The following is a 24,153-nucleotide window of genomic DNA, read 5'->3' as shown; positions in this document are numbered from 1 at the left end:
TGCATCAAAATATGGCATTTACTGTGCTTATTGTGCATAAAACCCCATGAAATGTCTCGCTGGCGACTTGCGGCTGCGGTGTTATGGTCGATTGCTCCAGAAATCAACCTGTCCATCGCACTGTTCTTTTTTATAAACCCACCGATTTTATTTCCCAATTCTTTTATTTTAAGCCTTTGTGCGTAACTTATCTAACGTTCGGATGAGATGTTGTAGCCAAGAAATAATATGATTTATGATGTACACGACAGAAGCACCTTGCTATAGGGCTGCAGGTGCGGGCTCACAAAGGCCGCTGACGAAAGCAATAAATTATTAATTATGACAAAAAGCTGCCCCGTACAATACTCATACACGCTCGCGAAATATTGCCGAAAAAATTGGGGAAAAAATTTGGAGTGCGGCGCCAAAACTGTTTTGTCTAAGAGACGTCCCGCGGGCACACTGTGCGGCGGTGGACAAAGGGAGGCAAAGTCGCCGACGCGGTGCGCACACTGGGACAAAGGGCCTCCCCGCGCGGACAAAAAATGACATCATTTATTTTATTGCTACGGGTGAGAATGTGGCACATTAATATTGCGTAGGGCTTAATGTTCCGATCGCCCTAGGCTAGTCATCAGTCAATTGTGCTGTTGTCTTATAAATTCTACCTGTCGCTTAGTTGGAAACTTAAGATGCTTCGCACATAATAAGTTGGATATTCGTGTTCAACTTTTAAACTCGTAACATTTTCGAGTCTACTTACCTTGATACCATATGGAGCGCTTGTTTATTTCGATATCATAATAAATTAAGTATTTTAGTTAAATAATGGCGCAGCTGTCATCGCAGACAATAACCGGCCGATTATTGTGGACCGGTCTCACAAACTGCACCCGTTCACAGGCCGTTTCGAAAATATTTTTTTATAGTTATGATTTTTATATCGGGACAAGACATTACATAATTCTTGTTTTAATGATCTCGAAGAATCAGCGATAGCCTTCGAGTGGAGTTTATAGTTTTGAGCTGTCACAGTCGCGGTTCGAACCAGTGGGCTCGGAACATGTTTTATCTTAGTAGACCGAGTAATGTCTCAATATCAAAACACTAGTGATTTATATTTGTGGTTTGATTCATCGCTTGTAGATACTCAGGTGGGGACTGGGATAAAAATGATTGCCGTAATTGAAACTCGAATGTAGTGAAGCGCTACCGTTATAAAATTAAGTATTTATACTTATTTACAGATGCTTCGCGTATACTTTTGAACATTTTATTTTTTTATGTGTCAATCAATCGTTAAGCATTGTAATACCTATATTACAGGCAGTTCTGAAAATATATTTTTTTATATTTAAAAAAATTATACCTAAAGTTACTATGCTTTTGCCGAGTACGACGGATCACGTCGCAAGCGAAGCACACCCGATGCAAACGGTATGCGCATACGCCTCCAACATGGCGCCTGATTTACGACCCCGCTAGATTCCTCGACTGGTGGCGTTATAGCGAATTAATTATTTGCTGGCAATCGCTGACCCTGATACCCATAACTTCTCTTATAGCGCAGAGGCTATTCTTATTTAACTATAGGGAAATATCGTGTTTGTTTATGATGGGAAAAGGCGCTGGTGTAAAGTACACAGGCCTGCAAAACTAAGTACTACACTTTTATTTATTTTTTCTTAACTATAGAAGTTAGAGATTTAAAATAAAAAGTTTTATAGAAAACTTTATCAGCTGTCTTTGTAGCTTATGTACAAAATTAAACTTCTTTTCGGTTCCTTTTTAATTCAAAATATTATCTAAGTACTTAAAAAGTTATTATAATTTTAAAAATTATACTTAGTTTTGCAGTCCATTGTAGTATACTTATATGCGTTAGACAAACGAAAAAATTTACACTCAGTATACAAAACTGTAAGTATGTATTTTCATAATCTCAAACCTATATTTTAGTAAAGTGCTTGGAATATTTTTCTAGTCATTAAATGCTCCCATTATAAATTTCGGACGTAAAAATGTCTCCAATTTAAAAGTCAGTAAAAATATACAGTTAATTATTATTAGGCCAAAAAAAAAGTTTCGCAATCATGAGAATAAACGTCAAAACGCTAATCGTATAATCAGTGCATCCGATCAAAACCGATTTGGTAACTAAAATCGTCGTAATTATACTGCACTAAATGCAATCTTTCACAATTAAACTAAGGTTGTAATCCTTACGCAATCTGCATAATTTAATTGTTAGAACTCAAATTGTCTGGGACATCAACCAAATTTAAAGAAGTTTCTGTGATGAAGGATAATTTCTTAAAGTGATTTACGATTACTGAAACTTAGTAATCATCTTAACAATGACCTCGGAGTTAATCTAATAAGAGATAGTATTTATTCTTGTTTTAGCACGTTACGGAACATATGCCTAGAGTCTAAATCGCCTCATCATCATAGGGTTGATGACGTTGGTAATTCACCTCACAGCCCACAGGATAGAAGAAGATCACCATGATGTCAGAGGCTCATGTAACGACTAAGTACATACTTAATAAGTGGATAGTAGCTGAGACGGACTGCTCAACGTGAAACAGAGATCATCTTACTTTTGTATCAGGTGATCAGCCTGCAATTTCCTAACCAAACTAGGCGTCACAAAGTGATTTTTGAAATATGTGCCCACCGGGAATCGAACGAGTGAGAACTACAGTGCGAGAAACATACGCTCTTGCCGCTCAACCATGGAAGCCTAGAGCAGACGCATTGAGACATTGACTCTATCTACTCCCATCGTCCGAAACACTTAAACAAGCCTATTTCGTTTCCATGTACGGTCACGAGCATTAATATGTATACACTTTGGTACCATGTCACATTAACTTTTTTGACAAATTGAACTGTAAGTCTCACTTAATGTCAAATATTTTAGTGCGACAAAGTCCTAAACTGGGTACATTATATTGCTCATGACTGTACACCCGTATAACATTTTTTTCGTAAGCCTACTTTCAGTCATTCTGTATACATGTTCGACCCAACTAAGCATCCGTTTCTCAATTCGCGTCACTATATTTCGATGTTTAATTTACTTGTTGGTTCGTTGCCCTTTTTTGTTGGTTTTGGTGCATTTCCCAGCGAGATGGGCACGTAACACCGTTTACGCTTCACGCTTCTAGTGAGGCGACGTTATCGAACGATTAATTGTCGATATTTGATTTGCGCGGTTTTTAGCCGCCGGAAAAAACGCTGGGAGACGCGGATGTGCCAAGTTTATCGCGAAAAAGTAAACGAAGAAAAAGTTTGTCGACAAAAAATGTCTGTTGCGTTTCTTTGGACCGACAGGTTGACTTATTCGTTTACTTAAAAGCTATCCGTATTCGCATAAGGTTGACGCGAAGAAGGCAATGTGAATGATCACTGTTCGTTTCTATATATTGCACCTGCACCTATTTATACTAACTGAAGATTACTTTGCAATTGGTTTGTAGTTTTTATTCAACTTAGGTACTTATTTATTTAATAATTTATTGTACACAGGATAACACTGAAACACAATATGACAACATGAGGAGAGACAAAAGTCACAACTTATACATAGGTACCTACTTAAGAAGTGAATTTAAAATATCCTTTCAAACTAAAAAAGAAAAAATGTTTAGTGAAAGACTAAGATTCCGGCTTAGAGGCAACCTTTGCCTGCAAGACGAGCAGAACTGTCACCGTGAAAAAAAAATGATTTGGAAAATGGCAGCTGTGGTCACGGTCGCTTGCGCACGCGAGGCCGCGGCGATTCCGCGTCGCGCGACCTCCCAGCCTTCCTACTGTTCCGGGTACATTCACTTACCAGCAACTGCCGAAACTGGCTGTCTTCATGGTACGGAAGACTCTTAACAAATTGGTATAAATAAACTATGTCTAATTAATTGTCAGTTTCTCGGTGCTAAGTACCTAATTTTACTTGTAATTTCCAAAAGGAGTAAGCGGTAGAATTATACCTATTACATAACATAAGCACAAGCAGCCTACATGAATACGTCCTACTGCTGGGCACAGGCCTCCACTCACTCAATCGGTGCCTAAAACTCAAGTCTATATCCCACCGGGGTATCAGAGACTATGGCATTTCATTTGCTTTGATGTTGGTCTTGTCTTGATGACTGATGAAATAAAAATAAATAGTTTTTTGGTCGAACGATATAGTGTTTAGGTACTTGCTAGGCAGAGGTGGTTCATCATCATCATCAAGAGTAAAACAACTTTATCAGTTTCGTTTACACTTTAATATTTATCGTATTTTCCGATGATGCTTGCCTACTTACTACTTATCATCCAAATGGAAATAAAAACCATAGTTAGCTCCAAATCACATTTATAAATGGCTACTTTATAAAAGAGAAGATTATCACATTTACATACGCATTGTTCTATCCTACACGGTGTAATATCTTTATATAAAGTGTTACTGATAAATCATCGTTCAGGAAAACCCATAAAAACTGTTACATGTTAGATTTTCTTCGCCGTTAACGTCAAGTACATAATACCTAGTGACTATAAAAGTTGTTTCAGTAAAAATTATGTGCTATTGTTGGTAGCTGGCACCAACGCCGAGACAATGGCGGTTCACATCCGATAACTTATCGCAGATCGTTAAAAAGTAAAACTCAAAACACTAAAACGTACCAACATAAAAAGACGCCATTTTGAAAAGCGTGACCAATGGTCTCACCGTGCGCTATCAGCGCGCGGACTGATAACAGTTCGATTTATGAATCCTGAACGTTGATTGGTCGAACGGTCGGCTGCGCACACATAATGTGAAGTTATCGAAATTAAAAATGGAAAACTTGTTAGTAGGAGAAATGGGTCATGTTTTATGGAGCTTTTATTGTGTTATAAAAGGTGATAACGCCGATAAGAATTTTGTAACAGTTACGAAAGATATGAAAATTGAATCGAAATCCTCACTTTCATATCTAGTCATACAATAACAGTTTCTTTTTAGCATAATGACCACTGCTGCGATCCGAAAATAGGTATATATCCTACCTGATCTGTGGCGATGGGATGAGGTAGAGAGGTCTGGCTTGATGCAGGCTAGGCTTTGTCTGATTTCTACACATAGGCGGTCCTGGGGGTGTTTTTCGCCATGGCCGAAATCGGTCGGAGAGATCATCATCATATATCCTACCTATTCGTTCGATACCAGACAGCATTGAACTTTATTTATTTACATTACGTAAGTCTCTAAACAATTACAACTCAACCGAGTAAAGAATACGGACGTATCATAATGACATCTTTTATAGAAACTAAAACAGCACAAAAATAGCTGTAATAACACATTCGTCGTGCCGAGAACGTCTAATTAACTAAAATAAGACAACAGAAGTCACAAATTGGACGGCGAGGTCTAGCACGGTAAATTTAGCACGGAGAACATTCAGACGCACACTTTTTACGTTTTTATAATTAGATAAATCTTCTCTGAGAAATGTGATGACAGTTATTACATTTTATTTTCATAGTGGGTGGTTTCGTACAGATGTGGGGGAAAGTAAAACCTAGAGAAGGGTATGATTTAGCGCTGATATAAAACATGTTTATCTTCTTTTTGTATCTACTGAAATTGCTGCTGAATGTATTCATGTCTAGTATATGACAAATATGAAAAAAATATCATACGATTATGATCCTTAAATCGACTTCTACGTTATTATGATGGAATATTGTACCTACTACGATAAGCAACCAGAACTTACAATCCCATTGTGTTTGCCAAGTTTAAAGTAAACGTAATCGATTTCTCGGGAATTCAGATAATCTAAACATGAAACAAGATAACACTGTTTTATCATTGTTCCAAGCTTTGTGTAGCGGCATTCAAAACAGCAAGCAACGTGCGGCCTCAATCACGATTTCATAATAATGGAATTCGAAAACGAAAATTTAGCGCTTTTATTGACCATGAAACGTTAAAAAGTGGGTTAATTCTTTAACTGATAAATTCTTTGCTTTTTGGAACGCACCGCGCAGTCCGTTGTGTGTTTTCGTCACGGGTTTTCTCGGTTTTTCTTTACAAGGCTTTTTACTGAGAAATTGATGAAAAGGTTGTTTGTTTTCGGTAATATTGTGGAACAAACTGCGTCGTGTGGCAGGGTTTATGCTCTTTACATTTTTGGTTCTTATTTTTATCTGAAGAACTTATTCCGTATCTATGATAACAATATAATTTATACGTACATCGGAAACTAAGTAGGTACCTATATAGCCTTTCTTGTTTGACAATTTGAAAAGACTTTTGTTGTCTAGTAACAAATTGATAATATCTTTTACCTATAAGTTTAAAATTATCATAATAATAAACCAATGGATGTGTGAAGTAACGATAATCGTCTTAAGCTACTAAACCGCAAAGTTCACCAGCTTGTTACTCTATACAACACATGATTCGTTTTAATCCGGGATTTACAAAACGTCGAGTGTGTTGCGGTACTGTGAGGAAACAATTTAGTTTTACCGCTTCGGCCAGCCACGGCAATTGGCGGTAGATGGTGCATGCGCTCGCGGTGTGGCCCGTCTTCAGCGCCGCCATCTTTGTTTATGTTCCTTTTTCGTTTCAACGGCTTTCTTTTGTTTTGATGGATTTAATTTTATGTCGCGCAATTTCTTTTTAATTCCTTTTTTGAATTTGAATGATAGAGTTTTTTGTTTTATAAAATCCGATTTAGTTTTAATACATACTTATTGCTAATAATATTAGCAATATTATTATTTTTGAGCTGCCTAGTAAAAATAATGTACGATTTGAAACCTCGCTACTCAAATGCAACATTAATTAAACCACTTGTAAAATGTTTAAAGAGCCTTTCAAAATAATTTATATTGGTCAGCTGCAGTTAATCACGCCATGTTTTCGTATCGCACGCTTCCGACGTTTACAACCGAACGTGACGTGAAACCAAACCAAAATTCCCTTATTAAATTGCCATTGTATGTATTTGCGTAATAAGTTTAACAAGAAAATAACAGCAATAAAAATTAGCATGATAATGTCTCATGTAAAGTATGTTGGTGGTCATCAATACACGGCAGGCGTGCGCGAGGGTGCGCAGAAATTCGCGGCTCGCCGTGGATAACCCATATGGCGCATGACACAATAAAGTTTATGGCGGAACGAAAATTGGAAACAAAAAACGCGGTCAGAACAACTGTTCGGTCGTAGGTACTATAGTTAGGTAGGTATTGTTGCGCCGCGGCGGGGAGTCGTCGCCCCGCAGAGCCGCTCTCAACGCTCTAGGTCCAAATTATTAGTAAACTTCTCCTGAGTCATCCTGCAACCGAAGCTCTGCAGGTTTTATAGCGCAGCCCGTAAACCTGGATTAGTTACCCGAGTTAATAGTCGTAAATTAATGCCGTTGAGATCGCATGACTGCATGAGACAAACGCACGCGTTGCAAACACGAACGTTTAGAGTCCCGCAATAGAAGGTCGCGGTTAATCAGCGAATTATTTCAGAGTGTATACAATAGTCAAGTTTATTCGTGTGATTTCGGGTAATGTTGACTCATTAGCGCAGGGGGGCGCCGCGCGCGCAGGTAGAGCGCGCTATTTATATTGAGGGCGCAGAGAACAATGTCCATGAAGATCTCTTATTAATCATCTCTTTATACGAGCCGGCTGGGCCATTCCTATTTGTATCATGATGTGATAAAATACATTTCTACTGAATATTATCTGCTACATATTGGCTACATCACGTTACTTACTAAAGGACGCATCAACTCCAAAAAACCTACCTATACGCCGCACCGTAAATTGTGCTTATTTCAAAACTTACATTAGCCAGCTGAAAAAACAGGTACTAACTAAAAACGACGGCGTAAAATTGATTATTTATTGATTAATAATATTATAGTGTGTAGTAAAAATGTAAAGCCTGGAGGCTAGAATAATTAGTTAAGTCAAGATTTTATGATACCATCTACTATGCATTATATTTTCTTGAAACTTTTTCGATATCTAAACTGAAATATAAAGTGCAGGATTCTAAAACTATATAATTATTAATAATAATTTTGAGACATTACTATTCATCTCATTTTATAAACCACACCTCCATTAAGTTGGGAGTTCCAATCTTCCTAAAAATATAAAGACTACTAACTTATCAAATAAAAATTTGTCACCTTTCACCGCGGTAACATAGCAGCATTAACAGCGTACGTCTCAAAGTTAGTAGGTTGTTAATATCAAGATTTTACGAGTGTGTAAGGCGTTGTAAAGAGAATGGACCTGGGGTTTATGAAATATTGTGTTTAACACCGCGCGGCTTGTTCACGGGCGCCCCGCCGCGACGGGCCCGCGAGTCGAGGTAGCGGCGTCGCCCTACACTCCGGGGGCCCACGAGATAAAAAGTAATAGCGTATTTACGTCCTACTGAAGATACACGAATACACGCGTCTCCGAGAGCTAGTGCAGCTAGAGGTTACAGTTCCGCGGGTTAGCATAGATTAGCAAGTAGGCAACACTGTTATACGAAAGCACAAAGAACAATATTACGTATAGAACGGTAACTCTCTACCCCGCACCAATTCATATCGGGCGCTTACCTCACCCCTCTGAGTCTTTTTCGCGAAACGGCAGTAAACCGCAAACGAGTGTCGAGGACCGCGCACTCTTTGTCTCGCTCGCACATACAAATTTGACAGCACGGTAAGAATGTAATTTTTGTATGGAGTGTGCAGTGTGTGGCGAAAGTGCAACGAGTGCTCAAAGGTCAAACGTCATTTGTCTGCAGCGTTGCTTCTTTAAGATTAAAATCATGATGTTGATTCTATTGAATGCATAGCGGATAGGGATAGTCTTAACAGTTGTCAGTGTTGACACAAAACTCACGCCCGCATACCCTGATGGGGTGGGCAGAGCCACTGTAATCATAAGACAACCTGCAGCCACTGTTGACACGAATTTCTAAAACGGAACCGACGACCCTTATGGTCACTTATGGTCGTTTTTCTAATTTTGTTATTAAGTTTTACACGTGTAGTATTATTTATAATAAATGCAGCTGTGTTATATAATTTCGTAACTATATAATTTTGTACCTAATTACTTAATTTTATAATATTTTATAATAAGAGAACTCATGTCGCATCTTAAAAATTGTCGCGCCCTTACAGGGCGTTACATGTAGGTACCTTCTTATCAATCAATCAATCAATAATACTTTATTGCACAACAACATATATAAAGGACATAAACATACGAATAAAACATAAGCACAATAGGCGGCCTTATTGCTAAACAGCAATTTCTTCCAGGCAACCTTAGGGTGAAAGAAGATTATTCTTCTTACTATGTTCCACCTAAATATAGGTTTGTGACATGCAATAAATGAATATGAATATGACAAGGGATCAACGGCCCATAACAATCGTCTATCATGTTAGAAAGGGTACAATCCAGAAAAATGTATTTCGAATTATCTGAAATAAGCTCGTATAATTATGTATAGCTTATGTTATTTACCGTAACTTGTGTCATACTCATAACTTCAGGTACTTAAGTACCTTAATGGCATGAATTCTGGATTTTTTCCTATCATATATACAACACACATTAGCTAAGGTACCTGCCTATTAAATAATAAAAGGAATGATTTGTTTATACCATTAAATAACGGAATATGACAATTTAAAGCATTTAAGCTGTGTCGAAAATATTAGTTTGGACGAAGGTTACCATGTTGTAATGTTACAATTATTACTTGCTCGCACGGAACGGAAGCAATTCGTACAAATGCAAGTTAATATTTTTGTAGTTATTTTTTCATCTTTGCTTCCCTGAAAGACGTGTAATCCGATCGTAGTTTTCATAACGTCGCCTTAAAGTGAAACCTACGTAAGCGTCTTGTTGAAAAATTATATACTGATTAGAAAATTTAATTAAAAAAAATCTGACTCGAACGGGACTTGAACCCACAGCTCTTATAAAGCCGGGACGAGCGTGTTAACCATTTCACCGGGCCCCCCTCCTGTCGATGCGAAATTCTTCGATCTATGTATCGTCATTAAACATGTAGAGTAATAATATTAATTAGACCGATACGTCTATAGTTACTTAGTTAGTTTGTTAGTTTTAATTAATTTTGTGATGTCAACTTATCGTCAAGAATCTTTTTTAGTTTCCCTAGGCACAGGTGAGTGAGGTGAGGAGAGAAAAAAAAAACAAAAATTACATTCCGATGTTTTTTTTTAATTTCAGGTAAAAACTGAAACTACAAACAAGTTTGTTGTTTGTTTTTAATCTAGGTAAACACCTAGATTGTAATTGTTTCTGTATCGAAGTTTTGTTAAAGAAAATCACATCAGAAATCAGAATGACTGTGATTCATCCGCGTTACGATGTCACTAACACCCTGTATATGATATCATTCGATTGATACTGTGCATTATACTTTGCTCTTACGCTTATAACAGGACCCAGTTCAGTGAATGTCACATTGATGTGGGCCCAACTTTATTACAATGTTCGATGCATAAAATATATTAATAATAATTTTATAACTTGTGATTTTTAGTACGTGCGTTAAATCAATGATCTATACTAGCCAAACGCAAACTGGACATTCGTTTCGTGTTAAAGAGAACCTTGACTATTTTTCTTTGGTATTTTATGTAGGTACCTGTTAAAATAGTTTAGGAATAAGGCAAGTTTATATTGGAATATAAATCTGCTGACAGTTTTGGTGTTAATAATATTAGATTAATAGGATTAACCACATAATATCATAGCATCATCTGTTGTTCTTCATTTAAAAAAACATCTTTATATTTATCTATATTTATCTTTCTCTTTAACCAAATTGACTGACCAAACATTGATTTATTGACCAAATTGGAGATGTCCTTAGAAAAGGTTTAATACGATCTACTCTGAACCGGCGTGCGTGTATGAAGCAATTGATGAATATGGAGGAAGCAGAGAAGTGTATCAGGATTGAAGCAAATGGAATTCTATAGTCTCTGCTTACCCCGGTGGGAAATAGGCGTGAGTATATGTATGTATGTATCTTTCTCTTTAAGACGGGGTGTGACTGTCTCTTCCAACATTAAATGGAATTCGAAATCAAAAATATGTTCAAAGACAACCACCCAATACCTATTATGATTTTTACCTAAAGTACCTAATTGTCAACCTAACATAACCTTCCTAACATGAAACGGTCGATACGGTTTTCTTTTCTTTCCAGTAACTACATGTAAAATATTGATATTAATTTACTAACATTAATATAACATTTTTGACACGGGAAAACATAAAGACAAGTCAACGTTAGCAGCGGCCGGTCGCCCGCAGCGCGACTTTGAAGCCGCCGTCTGCGCCCACGCACCACATTTGCACACGGATCACATTTACAACACCACAACCTGCTGGACACAACGCGTTGTGCCGTGATTAATGGTGATGATCGATAGTGTTGCGTTGTTGGTGGAGCGCAAGGCGTTGATGGTTGAATGGGAGCTTTGAGCTACATTAATGATAGAAATGGTCAGATGAGTGGGATGAGGAAAGACTAGGAGATTCTCATTTAAGAGAAACTCATTTACATTACATAACATCATGTCTGTTTCCCGCTGGAGTAGGCAGGGACCACGAAGTTCCACTTACTACAAACCTGACACATCACTTTCGCGTCCTCCATTCTCATTAAAGACTTAGGTAATGCATGCTCGGCATCTTTGACTTTAATGTTAAAAATACATATTCTTAATATATTTAGTCATTTAAAGAACCAGGGAGCATGTATAAAGCAGCAAAAATGAAGCAAACCAGTGTGTTAGGAATTCAGGATCGTAAGTTGAATTTCGCCATCTCTCCTTACTGTAACGGGAAATATTCTGTACCTATGTACTCGTAATCATAGTAGGCATCGAATTTAAAAACAGTATTAGACGTAACAACTCAAGTGTTTGGACTATTAAAATGCAAAACCGCTTAAGTAACGTCTCACATGAGTGGCGAATCAGTTGAAAACAACCTTAATTATCGACACAGACAAATCGTGTTTTAATTGCGTGTAAAATAGACTGTGTGATTAGCTAAAAGATTGGTAGTTGGCATTTTTTAACAAGAGGCTAGCGAGTAAGAGGTTTCTGTGTAAGCGTGGTCTACGTTTCGTAAAAAGTATTCAATTTGACTAGATTGTCAAGGAGCCTGTTGCTGTAAGTTACCATAGCAACGTCTGGCGTGGGTTTACCATAGGTTTACCAATACCTAGTGTACGGTCACGAGCATTAATATGTATACACTTTGGTACTATGTCACATTAACTTTTTTGACAATTTGAACTGTAAGTCTCACTAAATGACAAATATGTTAATGCGACAGAGTCCTAAAGTGGGTACATTATATTGCTCATGACCGTACACAGCTCTATGGGATTTACTCGTAAGAATGAATGCGAAGAAAAAAATCATGAATGCCAAAAAGAAAAAATATCCTGACGTTCCTATTCCGCTCAGGCGAAACTCGGCGTAAGCTTTAAGCTGCGTTATCATTTACCATCAAATGTGATTGAGGTCAAACGTGAACCACGTGACGCTTTTGCACATGTAAGAGAATCATGTACTTAAATAAAGATAAATTCCCATTCTTCTTTTATCATGTGGGTTGTGAGGTAAATTACCAACCCCATCAACCCTGGTGTCAGGGTTACTATTGAACCGCCAAAGGCCACTGACATGGCTCATGTAACGACTACTTACTTACATCAGTAAGTAGTAACCGGGACCAACAGCTTAACATGCCTTCCGAAGCACGGACCATTACTTTCGGACAATCAGGTGATCCAGCCTGTAATGTCCGAATCAAACTAGGGATCACAAAGTGATTTTCGTGATATGTCCCCACCGGTATTTGAACTCGGGACCTCCAGATCATGAGCCGAACGCTCAAACCACTGGACCACGGAGGCCGTTCACTTTATTGATAAAAATGATTATCACTTAATCGCCTGTAATGGATACCTACATTCGCTAGGTTTTTCATTAGTGAAGTGATTTGGTAAATCTGCTGAAAGTACGCTCACTCACTGATGAGACTGTCCTTGGGTACCGAACCGTCACATTTTGATGTCTGTATCAAATCCACTGATGTTTTTGTGTTGTATTTTTGTATGTCCAAGTTTCGCTTCGTCTGTACTTCCTAGAACACAAAAAAGGTATCGAATTGATGCCTTAATTATGATGGTATTTTTGTTTCTTAATAGGTTTTTGGCATACCTACGTACTTAGAAGTGTCTATGTAAGCTAAAAAATATTATTCTAATTTTAAAACAAATTTGACTCTATTTTAGTCAGTAGAATTTTTCAACTCTATTTTGTTTAATTTTATTTCAAAATTAGAATGATTTTCTTTAAGATTGAAGTCTAAACCGGCGAGCATGTATGAAGTCTTTGATGAGAGTGTAGGAAGCGAAAGAGGTGTGTTTTGATCGTAGTAAGTGGAATTCCGTGGTTCGGCCTACCCTAACAGGAAATTGGCGTGATTTCATGTATGTATAATTAATTCTTGAATTGATTCATCAAAATTCTACTCAGACGAGACGTCAGTACTTAATTAATTTAAGAGCCACGCTCTTATCGGTGTAACATTGGGTATTTGACTGGTTCAAAGATAAATTATAAAATGCTAATCTAGAAATAGAAGCCAGTCTAAGATGATCAAAAATCAATCTCATTTTACTTTTCGACGTATTTTTACCGACTTCAAAAAAGGAGGAGGTTCTCAATTCGACCGTATATTTTTTTTTTTATGTTTGTTCGGGCATATCTTCGTCGTATATGAACCGATTTTGATAATTCTTTTTTCGAATTTAATTTATGAATTAAGTAACAATGAGTACGACGTTTGACCGCTTTTGTTGATGACGTCACAGGACAGTATTCCCATACAAACTCCAAGGAAAACTTTCGTTTTGACGTTTTGTAAAAAGTATCTCATTTGACTAGGTTGTCAAGTAGCCTATTCTCCATGCTACTTTTTTAGGGAAAAATAATGCAGTGGTTTCCCTCTTGCCTTCCGCCCCAGAGTAGTCTATTTCAGAGGACTCCTGTCCTCCGCCTCTGAATAGTACTGACAGTTACTGCTGCCCTCTGTCAGGTTCCAGGTTACAGTCCCTGCGACTTGCCCCTTTTGTCCTGCAGTGCCGAACCTTTGGCTCCCATCTCTGCCTCTGCAACTGACGAGGTCTTCACCCGTATCCCTGGGCAAGGGTTTTACGTTATACCCCGTAGGTTTCGGTCCCTATCCGAACTCAGCCACCATTTACTTACAACCATTTATCGTGCTATCAAGGTTCATATTACCTAGTATTAGGATAAAGCTGCCAAGATCCAGACTAATAATATTTACACACACGGCCTTGAAGTGCAGGTAAGGTTGCGAGAAACGGTGTCAGCTGAGATCCGGTCATAATGGTCTGTTCACACGACACGGCCGCTACGCAGGTTACCGATTCGACGCGGGCCGCACGCGACGCGCTAACGCGGCGTGAACTCGCGATCGCCACAGAATATCATTTTAATATAGCGATATGCATGTTTGATGTGATAGTCGTTATGTCTGGATAACGCTTAATGCCGTAGAAATTTGTACTTTTTGAAATTGACGTTTGACAGTCTTTTGTCTTACCAATTCTAATATTGAAATATTTCGGTTATTTTGCAAGGGAAGGGAAGGTTCGAAACAAATGGAATTCCATAGTAATGTTATGGGCAATGATGTTTTAAACGATTTTTGTTTTTTTTTTTATAGTACTTACCCGTGCTTAGGGAAACTCACAAAGAGAAAATTTAAATCGAAAAAAAAATTAAAGAAGGCAAATAAAGAAAAGAAAGAATTTCGCATGGACAGGAGGACCCGATGGTGTAATACACGCTCGTCCTAGCTTGACAAGAGCTGCGGGTTCAAGTCCCGTCCGAGTCAGGGTTTTTTTTCGATCTAATTTTTCTCTTTGTAATGTTTTAAACGTTTGTAGTGAAAGATCGGCCTCCGTGGTCCAGTGGTTGAGCGTTGGGCTCACGATCCGGAGGTCCTGGGTTCGATTCCCGGTGGGGACATTTCACAAAAATTACTTTGTGGTCCCTAGTTTGGTTAGGACATTACAGGCTGATCACCTAATTGTCCGAAAGTAAGACGATCCGTGCTTACTGATGTAAGTACGTACTCGTTATATGAGTCATGTGAGGGGCCTTTGGCGGCTCAATAGTAACCCTGACACCAGGGTTGATGAGGTTGGTAATTCACCTCACAACCCACACGACAGAAGAAGAAGAAGAAGTGAAAGATGAGTGAGGACCGAGCTGGTTACTAGTATTATAGAATAAGAACATTTATTCTAAAATGTGTGTGTGTTTGTGGCTCTAAAAAACTCGAGGTGTGGGTACTTAGTTCATCTTACGATGGATATACCTCTGACTACCCCACTGAAATGTAGTCGTGAGCACGGGCCGTGAGCTTATGTTACGTTCTAGAATATTAAATGACTTATAAGTACACTTACGCATATTTTCGCATGCAACATATTATAACGATGGCAACTTTGTAACCTCGAAACTTAAGACTATCGTAAAATATGATTACTCTTCAAAACTGTCAGTTTATGATTATGAGAGAAATTAATAAATAATTTATGTTTAATCTTAAATATTGGTAACGCTGTAAGCCTTGACTACAAGATCTAACTGCTGATTTAGGATTAGCCTTGTGAAAGCTAAGCCGTGATTAAATATCTACAAAGTTCCAAGTCATCATCATTTATTTAAGAGCCACGCTCTTGTCGGTGTAGCATTCTCCATGCTACTTTTTTAGGGAAAAATAGGGTAGTGGTTTCCCTCTTGCCTTCCGCCCCAGAGTAGCCTATTTTAAAGGACTCCTGTCCTTCGCCTCTGAATAGTACTGACAGTTACTGCTGCCCTCTGTCAAGTTCCAGGTTACAGTCCCTGCGAATTACCCCTTCTGTCCTGCAGTGCCGAACCGATGGCTCCCATCTCCGCCTCTGCAACTGCTGAGGTCTTCACCCGTATCCATGGGCAAGGGTCTGGGCCCCTATCCGAATTCAGCCACCATCTCACTCCGGCCTATTGAAGTAAGCGGCGTCCACCTCCGCGGCAAGAACGCGTCGAACAGGAATTGCCCCAGTGGAGGGCAGAGCAGATGACTGTCCTCCCAATGGGGCTTATAACATACATAATACAGCATGTTTTAGCATCACGTCTGCATCCCCGAAGGGGTAGGCAGAGGTATATAGCACATTCATTCTTTGCCGGTTATATTTAAGTTCCATGTAATAGATGGTGTCTTTTAAAATCATGAATTATCGTTCTACTTGAAACCTTTCGCAGCTAAACATGAAACTAATTTATTTTGAAAGAACAGGCGGGTTAAAAAGGCTACCTACTTCAAACCAATTCATTTAAAAGAGCAATATTGCTATTTGACATTTGTTTGCGCACTTACTTTTTAATTGCTTCGAAACCGACAGAGGGATTGTGTCCTCTAACATGATGGACTAATGTTATGGGCGATAGGCTGATCCCTTATCACCATAAGGTTCATCATATCCATCTTTGGACTTCGTATCAACAGTGGCTGCAAGTTGTCTTTGATTACTTGTGGCTCTGCCCACCCCATTAGGGATTACGGGCGTGAGTTTATGTATGTATGTATGTATGCTTCGATGTGGCGTTTTTAACCCCCCCAGATCAAAAAGAAACATTTCTTTGTTTGAGACCTATATGGCTAAGTACCTAACTAAACTCTAATATTTGGGGATAATAATAAACTACTATCTATTGTTGCTGTATGACCAACATATACCGAAGTCTATCGGTGGAAACCTATAATTGGCTCTTTTGTGATTTATATTTATGTTTATACTATTTGATGTAGCTGTTGGTTTCCCTATAAATATATAAATAAATAAATAAATCAAAGCTATGCCACCATTTTAATTTAATAAATGGCTGTTGGAGCTGGACTCTGTTGAGCGTTACTAAAAAAAAAACTTAAAATCTTTTTAATGTTATCAGTATGCTGATTTCTTAGACGTGACGCATGTCACGTTGAAACTGAATACGTATGATAGACAACATTTTTTTTATTCACTTTTTTATTAAACCCGTCCTCTTCTGCAGCGAGGCCACTTCAATGGTGCCAACATAAAAATATGCACGTAACGATAATTCAGATATTCACAATGATGTTCTCAATAAACCGCAGCCATCATTGTACACATGTAACTTGTGGTCACCCGACAAAGCACTCATTTTGCATACATTACTCCACAAAACTTTATTGAACTTGTGGTCACACTCCGCGGTCAATTTACGCATATTTTTATGATGTAGAAAAATGCGCGTGGGATCATAATTTTGTTACGTTCAATAACAAATAAGTGCCATACAAATCGATCTTTTTATGTACTACGTTATTGTGAATTAGGCAATTTTTAACCTTTTTTTAGTATCGGGTAGTACATTATTTTATACTTAATGTATAGATAGGATATTTGACTAGGTCAAAGATAAATTATAAGATGTTAATCTAGAAATAGAAGCCAGTCTAAGATGATCAAAAATCAATCTCATTTTACTTTTCGACTTATTTCTGAATTGTATTTATGAACTAAGTAACAATGAGTACGACGTTTGATAGCTTTTATCGATGACGTCACAGGACAGTATTTCCATACGAACTCCAAAAAAAATTTTCGTTTCGTAGAAAGTATCACATAAAGTAGCCTGTTCACACAGTACTAAATTGGCTTAATAACAGAAGTCTAATTATCATATCACTACTTGAGATCTTACACAAAGAGTGACAAAACTGTATAATTACTTATCTTTAGACGTTAAATATGTATTCTTCTTCTTCTATCGTGTGGGTTGTGAGGTGAATTACCAACCTCATCAACCTTGGTGTCAGGATTATTATTGAGCCGCCAAAGGTCCCTGACATGGCTCATGTAACGACTACGAATATGTATTTACAGCGTATCTCACAAAAACCTTGTCTCCAACAGGTGTGGTTCCAAAACAAGAGGTCAAAAGAGCGCCGTCTAAAACAACTGACGTCTATGGGGAGGGGCCCTTTCTTCGGGTCCTCACGCAAGATGCGAGGGTTCCCTATGAACCTGTCTCCGGGGGGCCTAGAGGAGGGCCCCCCGGGGTTCCCATACTTCGCGACTGCAGATGGCAAGTTCGAGTTTGGATACGGACCCCCGTTCCATCATGATGCCCCGTTCTTCCATCCACCACCGGCCATGCCGTTCAATCAGCCAGGTTGGTTTAGTTTTAGTTACATTGTTAATCTTATTTCAAAAAAAGGAAAGAATTATTAATATGGAATATCAGTCAAGATTACAAAAAGTTTCAAGTTCAGTTAAAAACAGAATACATCTTCTACTTATCCACATTTTTTCCAATAAGTAATTTTAATTTGCTATTATTATATAAGTAAGCATTTATATATTACAAAATTTGGTACCTAGTGCAAACATGTGCCGGCTAAATATGCCTCAAGAGTTAAGTGCGCGAAAGCATATAACTTCAACACTTTTTTAACTATCGACTTCGATGTATCAGGCGCTTAGTAACGCGAGCAGGTCGTTTCGCAGGCGGGATGGAGGCGTTGCCAGGCGGCGACTTCCCCGAGCAATTCCCTCCTCCGGACCACCTGGTGCTGCCCAGACCCTCGTCGCCCGAGTTCACGTTCGGCGACGCCCCTCCCCCCCTGCACCCCGAGGGGCTGGTCTGGTAGCTGAAGCCGGAGCCGCGTGACTTCCACGACTGATGCGGCTCGACGGTCAACAAAGTGGACTTCTGTGACAGTGTGTATTAAAGCTATAACTGTGACGTCATTTGGTAACTTTTTGAAGTGCGAACGCAGTGTTGATGTGATTTTATTCGGTGCAATGTCGGTGCGTTGTTGCAATCATTGCGTCTCAAATACTTGTTTTGATTTATTGCTAGATGCACATATACTCATGAAAAGCAAAAAACTAGGAAGTTAAAAAGGCCACATCAAAGCAATTCATCTAAAAAAGCAATATTGCTATTTGACAGTTGTTTGCATTGCTCACTTACTTTTATATGCGCCAATGTCAAATTGCAATATTGCTGTCTTAGATGGATTGCTTCGATGTGGCATTTTTTAACTCCCCTAGACAACGCTTGTCATCATTTTAATCTTAATTTCTTTCTAATTAGTCTAATTTGAGAACCTAAGTAATTCTGAGGACGATCACAATAATTTAATGCGCAAAGGTCTTGATGATCTCTTTGACATCGCGTTTGATTGCAACAAAAACGTATCGCCGATATTTATATCTTAAGTTACACTACAAGTCATATTCTGTAGACAAATTATTTACAAATCAGACTATTAAAATATTGAAGCGAAAACTTTGGCGACAATTATGTCTTCTTATCACCGAAGAAACATTTTTTTCTTACTTGAAGAATTTGCAAACAGAATAGGACTCACTATTCGTTTTATTTTCATTGTCTATTGATTTAGCAGGAAAAGATTATTTTACCCTATCACTAATCCTGGTATTGTCGATGACTTTTTAAATGACAGGGGGGTTAAAATGGCCACATCGAAGCAATTCATCTAAGAAAGCTATATTGCAAGCTATTTGACATTCGTTTTCATTGCGCACTTACTTTTATATGCGCAAATTTCAAATTGTAATATTGCTTTCTTAGATGAATTGCTTCGATGTGGCCATTTTAACCCCCTACATCATTATTCCACACAGTTGGCTCGATCATAACAGACGGCGAACGGCTTACCACCTATCACGTTGGTCTAACAGAAAACTCGGTGACGTGTGGGTACTTAGTTCATCTTGCGATGGACGTACCCTAGTCTACCCCAATTGGGTTATAGTCGTGAGCTTACGCTATGTTATCATTACTCCAACCAACATCCCTGTTTTATGATTATTTAGATCTGAAGTATGTATTGTAGAATATGATTATTTCTTATTTTCGTTCCAATAAAAGTATTTTCTTTTGGTCCAATACGTTATATCTTATCAAAAATCTGCGCTACTGTGAATAATTAGGCTAAATGTACAGAAATGGAGTTTTATAATACTTTTAAGTAATAATTTATTAAGTGAATACAATAAGTAATTTATTTACTGTGGGTTACTACGAACATGATAAGATAAATATTTTTGGTTCCTATTTTAAGATAGATACAGCTGGTTAGCATTTTGTTGTGTGTATTTATTATTAATTTGTTTTGTGGTTTAATTAGTACTGTTGTCAACAATTCTGGTAATGCCATATCTATTTATCAATTAAGGTGGCTTCAAAAAAAGGTACATTCTTTCTTTCTGATGTTATGGTATTTCTGCATTTGTTGATCATAATAATATACTTCTGTATGTGTACAATATTAATAATGAATACTTAAACATCACAGATGTTTGTTTTTTTTTTTTAATTAAAACATAATATTCTTTTGTAAATATCAATGTGTACATAAAACTTATAACTGGCCGAAACTGTACTATATTAATATTAATTGAATATCTAGATAAGTACTTAAATATAATGTGAATAATTCATTATACTTTTAAAAATAGAGGTTTTGTATATACTATATTGTATGAATTGAAGGCAGGTACTTAATATTGAAAATGAATATATATTGTTTCTTATTCCAATTTATAAATGGTTCTGAAAACAAAATAATCAATTAGCTATGCTCTAACGGCAAGGACGTTCTGAAACTAATTTTCCAATGGCAATTATTTTCTTTATTTTCGAATTTTAATTTTGATAAAGGTAACATTAATGTTCCTATTATGTTTTGAATCTCGAAAACCGTTACTGAAATTAACAACTAACATAGTAGACATATGCAGAAGCCGTCTAATTAATTATAATTGCATCAGAAGTTATGACCGCGTGACACGAATGTCGTTAAACTGTGATGATTATCACATTCACCATACTTTTGAAAAAACTTGTCTGCTACTAGACTGAATAAGTGTTTTTTAAATCAAATTAAATAGATAACAACTTTTTTAGTTGTTGACAACTGTTACTTTATCGAGTTATAGTCATGGCGTGACGGGTCTTCGTAACTTTTTAAAACTTTTTATTTCAAAACATTTTGGTCTCACTTATTAGCGTGCTCTATAAAAATAAAAGTCGCTGGAAAATTTTCGACAGGGTTTTGTTAGGCATTGCTATTTTTTCAAACATTCATTCTGTTAAGTCTTACTAAAATTGCGTGTTTCGAAACATAATGGAACCGAATAAACAGGACCTAACTGGTATGTACTATAGTGTAAGTGTTAATAATATGCAGTACATACTTTCGTCTATCTGTATTTAGTACTTAATAAAAGTATAATGGAATTGTCTGTAAGAATAAAATCTATTCGGAAATATTTTTGACTGTTTCTTTTATCCCCGCAACCCGCAGCGAAGCAGCCTGGTGGAGTATGCTCCATACCCCCTCCGGTTGATTGAGGGGAGGCCTGTGCCCAGCAGTGGGACGTATATAGGCTGTTTATGTGTGTATGTGTGTTTCTTTTATCCCTATTATCCTTAATTTTGACCGCATAAGAGGTTAAATACAGTTTGCGTAATATTGACGACGGTTGTACGGCTTCACAGAAAACAGGGTCAGGTCTGGATACTTAGGGTGGTATTAATAAACCAATCTCAGCTGAGACTGCCCTCAAGATCATGCTCAAGTCCCTATTTTTATATGAGAACTGTCACATTGACATGATCTTGAGGGCAGTCTCGAAGCTGAGATTGGTTTATTAATACCACCCTTAGTTCAATGTACCTCTGACTACTCCAATAGGGTATTTGACTGGGTCGAAGATAAATTATAAAATTCTAATCTAGAAATAGAAGCCAGTCTAGGATGATCAAAAAACAATCTCATTTTACTTTTCGACTTATTTTCGAATTTAATTTATGAATTAAGTAACAATGAGTACGTCGTTTGACCGCTTTTATTGATGACGTCACAGGACAGTATTTCCATACAAACTTCAAAAAAAACTTTCGTTTTGACGTTTCGAAAAACATAGGCTATTGGGTATACAGTCATAAGTTTATGTGTGTATTACGAAATATAGGTACTTATAGTGTTTCAGCATTGGCCATATAGCTGATGCACAAAGCTAAAAAATCTTGATTCTCATCACTAATTCAAGAGCCACGCTTTTGTCGCTGTAGAATTCTCCATGCTACTTTTTAAGGAAAAATAGGGCAGTGGTTTCCCTCTTGCATTCCGCCCCGCAGTACTCTGTCTGACGCGAGTAGCATGGCGCCCAGAGTAGTCTATTTCAAAGCCGTAGCAGGACTCCTGTCCTCCACTAAATCATCCCTCCATCCTCAAATGTCCTTCATCAAATTCTTGATATGATTACCAAAAAAGGCCTCACAGAGAAGAAGGGATTTAACAAAGGGGGTTTGTTTGTTAATGTTCTTTCAAAACAGCCACATCAAAGCAATTTATTAAAAAAAAACTGTTAACTGTTTGTCATTTGTTTCCATTGCGCACTTACTTTTATATGGACAAGTGTCAAATTGCAATATTGCTTTTTTAGATCAATTGCTTCGATGTGCCCTTTTTAACCCCCCAGATATAGGTAGCAAAAATATAATTAAAATACATTCAAATGTAAATTGTATTGTGTGTATGTATGGAGCCGTGGTAGCCCAGTTGGAATAATGCTTGACTCTTACTACGAGGTCCCAGGTTCGAAACCAGGGCTTAAATCAATAATTTTAGAATTGATATGTGGAAATGTGGATCATTTATACGATTATCGTGTGCTCAGTGGTGAAGAAAAACATTGTGAGGACACCCCTGTCCACCACGGTAGTATAATGGCGTGAATTTATTAATGTACTTACGTATACATATATAAATAGGTAGGTACCTAACTATAGTAATAATATTCTCGTAGACGTTATAGGACGGAGCCATAAAGGAAAATTGGAATACGCGGCAGACACATATGGCGGTTCCCACGTTCGAATTAATACAGGCTTACGGCCACATAGTAATTGCCACTGTTTGCCCTTCCGATATGATCACGGCACATCCACAGTAGAACAAGGTTTGCTAACTGTTATTATAATCTGCAGAGTGACGCAGTTTGCTGTTGTATTAGTAGGTATTCTGATTGGATCGAGATTATATCAGAGCTTAGGTTGGATATATATCTACAGGTCTGTAGTTACAGATTAGGTAAGCGAACTTTCAATTTAATCACAAGTCTAAAATAATATTAAAAACCGAGAAATTTTACCGCGGTAAATGGGTATTTGACTGGTTCAAAGATAAATTATAAAATGGTAATCTAGAAATAGAAGACAGTCTAACATAATCAAAAATCAATCTCATTTTACATTTCGATTTATTTTCGAATTTCATTTATGAATTAAGTCACAATGAGTACGACGTTTGACCGCTTTTATTGATGACGTCAAAGGACAGTGTTCCCATACAAATTCCAAAGAAAACTTTCGTTTTGACGTTTCGTAAAAAGTATCTCATTTGACTAGGATGTCAAGTAGCGTTTTAATTGTCTCGTATGATTTAAAAAATGTGGTCATGTGGCGGTGTGTTAAGTACCTACGCACGGATTTCAATTTCGATTTGTAATTATGTTCGTAACGCATTCTGAATTTGAATTTCAAATTTTCGCATTATTCCTTCTAGTGGGTCTTCTATACCGCATCGTTTAAAAGCTTTTTTAGATTTTTTGTCATTTTGACCAATACCTGAGTGATTGTCAACGCACTCAATACGTTCCGGCCAATCACAAACCACGATAGGTTTGCTACTGCGGCGATTGCAGCGACCCTGTTGACGTCGCCGAGTACCTTCGCCGGTCTTCTGTGGGTACGACGATTTGCCCACTAAAAAAATATCTTTTATATTAAAATACGCTAAAAACCCTAACGCGAGTGATAAAAATAAATGGTGTGGTGTATGTGTACGTATATTACATAGTGAGAGACTTCAATTGTTAACTGTCTTGTTCCTATAGGAGCAAGTAACGAGTGCTGACCCTGGACATGAGAAACTGAATAATTAGCTGTAAGGTAGGATTTT

The 24,153-nt window shown here is 37.6% G+C and overlaps 1 protein-coding gene across 3 annotated transcripts in view; it reads left to right on the top strand.

The window, feature by feature from the left end:
* Positions 1-21,459, top strand: part of LOC126376363 (LIM/homeobox protein Lhx1) — a 79,855-nt gene extending 58,396 nt beyond the window's left edge. For 2 of the 3 annotated variants that reach the window (XM_050023687.1, XM_050023685.1), the window contains exons 6-7: positions 18,068-18,326; positions 18,650-21,459. In XM_050023687.1, the coding sequence (XP_049879644.1) occupies positions 18,068-18,326; positions 18,650-18,804 (414 nt within the window). In that variant the 3' untranslated portion in view covers positions 18,805-21,459. The remainder of the gene's footprint in view (positions 1-18,067; positions 18,327-18,649) is intronic. The other variant, XM_050023686.1, reaches the window with a different exon arrangement.
* The last annotated feature ends 2,694 nt before the right edge of the window (positions 21,460-24,153 follow it).

This window comes from Pectinophora gossypiella, chromosome 20 (assembly GCF_024362695.1).
Source record: "Pectinophora gossypiella chromosome 20, ilPecGoss1.1, whole genome shotgun sequence".
In the NCBI taxonomy this organism is placed as follows: Eukaryota; Metazoa; Arthropoda; class Insecta; order Lepidoptera; family Gelechiidae; genus Pectinophora; species Pectinophora gossypiella.
This window is presented reverse-complemented; position numbering and strand designations above follow the sequence as displayed.